At 40.2% G+C, this 4,324-nt stretch overlaps 1 protein-coding gene across 1 annotated transcript; it reads left to right on the plus strand.

Annotated features, from left to right (window-relative positions):
• The first annotated feature begins 3,059 nt into the window (after window positions 1-3,059).
• On the plus strand, window positions 3,060-3,626 carry LOC138894189 (uncharacterized). Its single transcript, XM_070178870.1, has 2 exons — window positions 3,060-3,305; window positions 3,414-3,626. The coding sequence occupies exons 1-2, from the start codon at window positions 3,060-3,062 to the stop codon at window positions 3,624-3,626; spliced, it is 459 nt and encodes a 152-aa protein (XP_070034971.1).
• Window positions 3,627-4,324: the final 698 nt, after the last annotated feature.

Raw genomic sequence — 4,324 nt, forward strand, 5'->3', positions numbered from 1 at the left:
GTTGTTCTCAAGAACTGGACCTCTACACCATCCCGTGCTCGCCGAGTTACTGGGTAGCCTGGCAAATTAGCATGACTTGTTTTCAAATTGTTTTGAGCATTTAAGACATTTTCAGTATTTTGTTTTGAAATAATTACTCGAGCCATCGAGTCGTACCTGTTGACATTTTTAAAGTTTTATTAATGCATTATTGCTTTTCGTATTTATTATTATCTTTTCACATTATTTTCAGCATAATTATTACATATCCTGATGAACCTACGACTGTGACATGTAATGAGACAACGCAACATAAGGACAGTGATTCGGGAGATCTGGAAGATGATATAACACCTAAAGAAATTGTCAAAGAAGTAGAGAATTTTAAAAACAAACCAAAGTCTAATTTGGAGGAAACTGAGGCCGTTAACCTAGGGGATTCTAAAATTAGTCAAGGAAACTCGTATAAGCATTCATCATTCACCGTCAGAGAAGGAAGAGTATATCAGGTTCCTAAGGGAATATGAGGATATTTTTGCATGTTCCTACGACGATATGACTAGGTTAAGCACATCCATAGTAGCTCACAAGCTACCTTCCAATCCCATGTGTCCACCGGTAAAGCAGAAGCTCAGAAACTTCAAGCCAGATATGAGTCGGAAGATAAAAGAGGAGGTCACCAAGCAAATCAAAGCCAAAGTTCTTCGAGTGGTCGAATACCCGACCTGGTTAGCCAACATCGTGCCAGTTTCGAAGAAAGATGGAAAAGTTAAAGTCTGTGTCGATTACCGAGATCTGAATAGAGCAAGTTCTAAGGATGATTTCATGCTACCTAACATACACATACTGATTGAAAACTATGCCAAGCATGAACTCCAATTCTTTGTAGATTGCTTTGCAGGATATCATCAGATTTGGATGGATGAAGAGGATGCCCAAAAGACCGCCTTTATCATGCCATGGGAAATGTATTATTACAAAATGATGTCGTTTGGTTTGAAGAATTTTAGGGCACTTACATGAGGGCCATGATGACTATCTTCCACGACATGATACACAGGGAAATAGAGGTGTACGTAGACGATGTTATCATCATATCTAAAAGGAGTTCGGATCACATAGCAGACCTGAAGAAATATTTTGATCGGCTTAGAAAATACAACTTGAAGTTGAACCCTACAAAATGTGACTTCGGAGTCACTACTAGAAAGTTGCTAGGTTTCATCGTCAATCGCCGAAGTATTAAGTTAGACCCGTAAAAAATCAAACCTATCCAGGACTTGCCACCGCCAAAGAATAAAAAGGATGTGATAAGTTTTCTAGGACGTCTCAATTACATCAGCCATTTTATAGCACAATCAACGGTGATATGTGAGCCGATCTTCAAGATGCTGAGGAAAAATGCTGCAACAAGCTGGACTGAAGAATGCCAAAAAGCCTTCGACAAAATCAAGGAGTATTTATCTAAACCGCCTGTATTGGTCCCGCCAGAACCAAGAAGACCTCTACTGCTTTATCTGTTCGTGTTGGATGGAACCTTTGGTTACGTTCTAGGACAACATGATGATACTGGGAGGAAGGAGCAAGAGATATATTACCTGAGCAAGAAGTTCACACCTTACGAGGCCCGGTATTCTCTATTGGAATGAACCCGCTGCACTTTGACATGGGTAGCCCAAAAGTTGAGACATTATTTCTGTGCATACACTACATATCTCATATCAAGGATGGATCCAATAAAATACATCTTTCAGAAACCCATGCCTATGGGTAAGTTAGCAAAATGGCAGATATTGCAAAGTGAATTCGACATCATCTACGTGACTCAGAAGGTAGTCAAGGGGCAAGCATTGAAGATGTATTTTCCTGACGAGGCAGTGTCATTTATAGGAGAAGATATTACCGAAGCATAGGATAGTTGAAGGATGTTCTTCGACGGAGCTGCAAACTTCAAGGGAGTAGGCGTTGGAGCTATTTTAATATCAGAAATCGTTCAACATTACCCGGTATCCGCAAAACTCAGGTTCCCGTGCACCAACAATATGGCAGAATATAAGGCCTGCATCTTGGGACTTAGGTTGGCCATCGACATGAACGTTCAGGAGTTGCTGGTAATAGGAGATTCTGATCTATTGGTATACCAAGTATTAGGATAATGGGCCACAAAGAACACCAAAATATTTCCATACTTGCATTGTGTACAGGAGTTTATCAAAAGGTTCACAAGGATAGAATTAAAACATGTTTCGAGGATCCAGAATGATTTTGCAGATGCATTAGCCACCCTATCTTCCATGATACAACATCCAGACAAGAATTTCATCGACCTTATCCCAATAGGAATTCATAAGCAGGCAGCTTATTGTGCTCATGTTGAAGAAGAGTTCGACGGAAATCCATGGTTCCACAATATCAAAGAATACTTGGGAAAGGGAGAATATCCAGAGAATGCTACACACACTCAGAAATGCACTCTTCGAAGATTGGCCAACCATTTCTTTCAAAGCGGAGGAATTCTGTATAGAAGGACTCCTGATTTAGAATTAATACGATATGTCGATGCCAAGGAGGCATCTAGATTGCTTGAAGAAATACATGCCAAAACTTACGGACCTCACATGAACGGTTTCGTTTTGGCCAAGATGATATTAAGAGCAGGGTATTTCTGGATGACTATGGAAACAGACTATATAAAATATGTTCAAAAGTGTCATCAATGCCAGATACATGTTGATATGATACGAGTGTTGCCCAACGAACTCAATGTAACGAGTTCAACCTGGCCTATCTCTGCTTGGGGCATGGATGTTATCGGACCAATTGAACCCGCTACTTCAAGCAGAAACAAGTTCATTTTAGTGGCTATAGATTACTTCACAAAATGGGTTGAAGCCGCGTCCTATAAGGCTGTAACTAAGAAGGTCGTAGCAGATTTTGTCCGGGACTGCAATGTTTGTCGGTTTGGAGTACCTGAGTCAATCATTACTGACAATGTCGACAATATCAACAGTGATTTGATGAAAGCCATGTGTTAAACATTCAAGATCAAGCATCAGAATTCTACAGCATACAGACTACAAATGAATGGAGCCATAGAAGGCGCCAACAAGAACATCAAGAAGATATTGAGGAAAATGATGGACAACAACAAGCAATGGCACGAAAAGCTACCATTTGCTTTGCTCGAATACCGCACTACAGTTCGTACATCAACTAGGGCAACTCCTTATCTACTGGTCTATGGTACCGAAGATGTTATCCCTACCAAAGTAGAGATCCCCTCTTTAAGAAATATACAAGAAGCCGAGCTCAGCGATGCGGAATGGGTACGGAACCAGTACTAACAACTAGCTCTCATTGATGGTAAAATAGTGAACACAGTGTGTCATGGTCAACTCTACTACAACAGAATGACAAGATCTTTCAATAAAAAGGTTAGGTCAAGGCAATTTACGCCAGGGCAATTGGTACTAAAAGGAATCTTCCCACATCAGGATGAAGCAAAGGGGAAATTCTCACCCAATTGGCAAGGCCCTTACATGGTTCACCGTGTACTAATAGGAGGAGAACTTATACTTGCAGAGATTTATGGAGAGATTCGTCCGAAACCTATCAATTCAGATATAGTCAAGAGAAATTACGTTTAAGACTATGTTTTCACTTTCTATTTGATGTAACCTAAACTACGCTTGACTTGATTCTCATTTAAGAGGGGATACGTAGGTAGCCCTGTGGGTTTGGTCACATCATAATAAAATATTCATTCCCCCCTATGGTCAGAAACTGGGACAAGATCTCGAGTTTTCCCAATCTCATCGTATTCAGAATCGCCAAGGAATGTATCGCCAGAAGCATGCATTTAAACTGGTCAGAATTTTGAGGAGGATCCTCAAAATTCCCAGTTAAGAAGGTTGCAATGTCTCAAAAGCGTGTCACAGTCATCAATTAGACAAAATTATTTGCCCTCATGCATTATCACATATGTCAAACAACCACATTTTTATATAAACAATTTTTCACAAATGCATGTTTTTCGAAAATTTCATTTTTTCATGGTAGCCAGACGTTACCCGGGGTGACTCAAATAGGACCTCAAAACGGGAACAAAAGCAGAGTAAGTAATCGAAGGCACGAACCAACCTCCCCCCTCCACAACTCACAATTTTTCTTTGGATGTAGGCCATGGACATAACAAAAACGTCTGAAAATATACACATATAACAAGATCACTATCTTCACACTGACAGAAGTCGCGGAACAAAAACGCACCAAGCTAAGAATCACTTTTCCTTCTCGCATTTAATTGTTGCTCTTCCTACATAAAGCTATACACTGCCCTCATTCC

The sequence above is a fragment of the Nicotiana tomentosiformis genome, chromosome 6 (assembly GCF_000390325.3).
Source record: "Nicotiana tomentosiformis chromosome 6, ASM39032v3, whole genome shotgun sequence".
Lineage (NCBI taxonomy): Eukaryota > Viridiplantae > Streptophyta > Magnoliopsida > Solanales > Solanaceae > Nicotiana > Nicotiana tomentosiformis.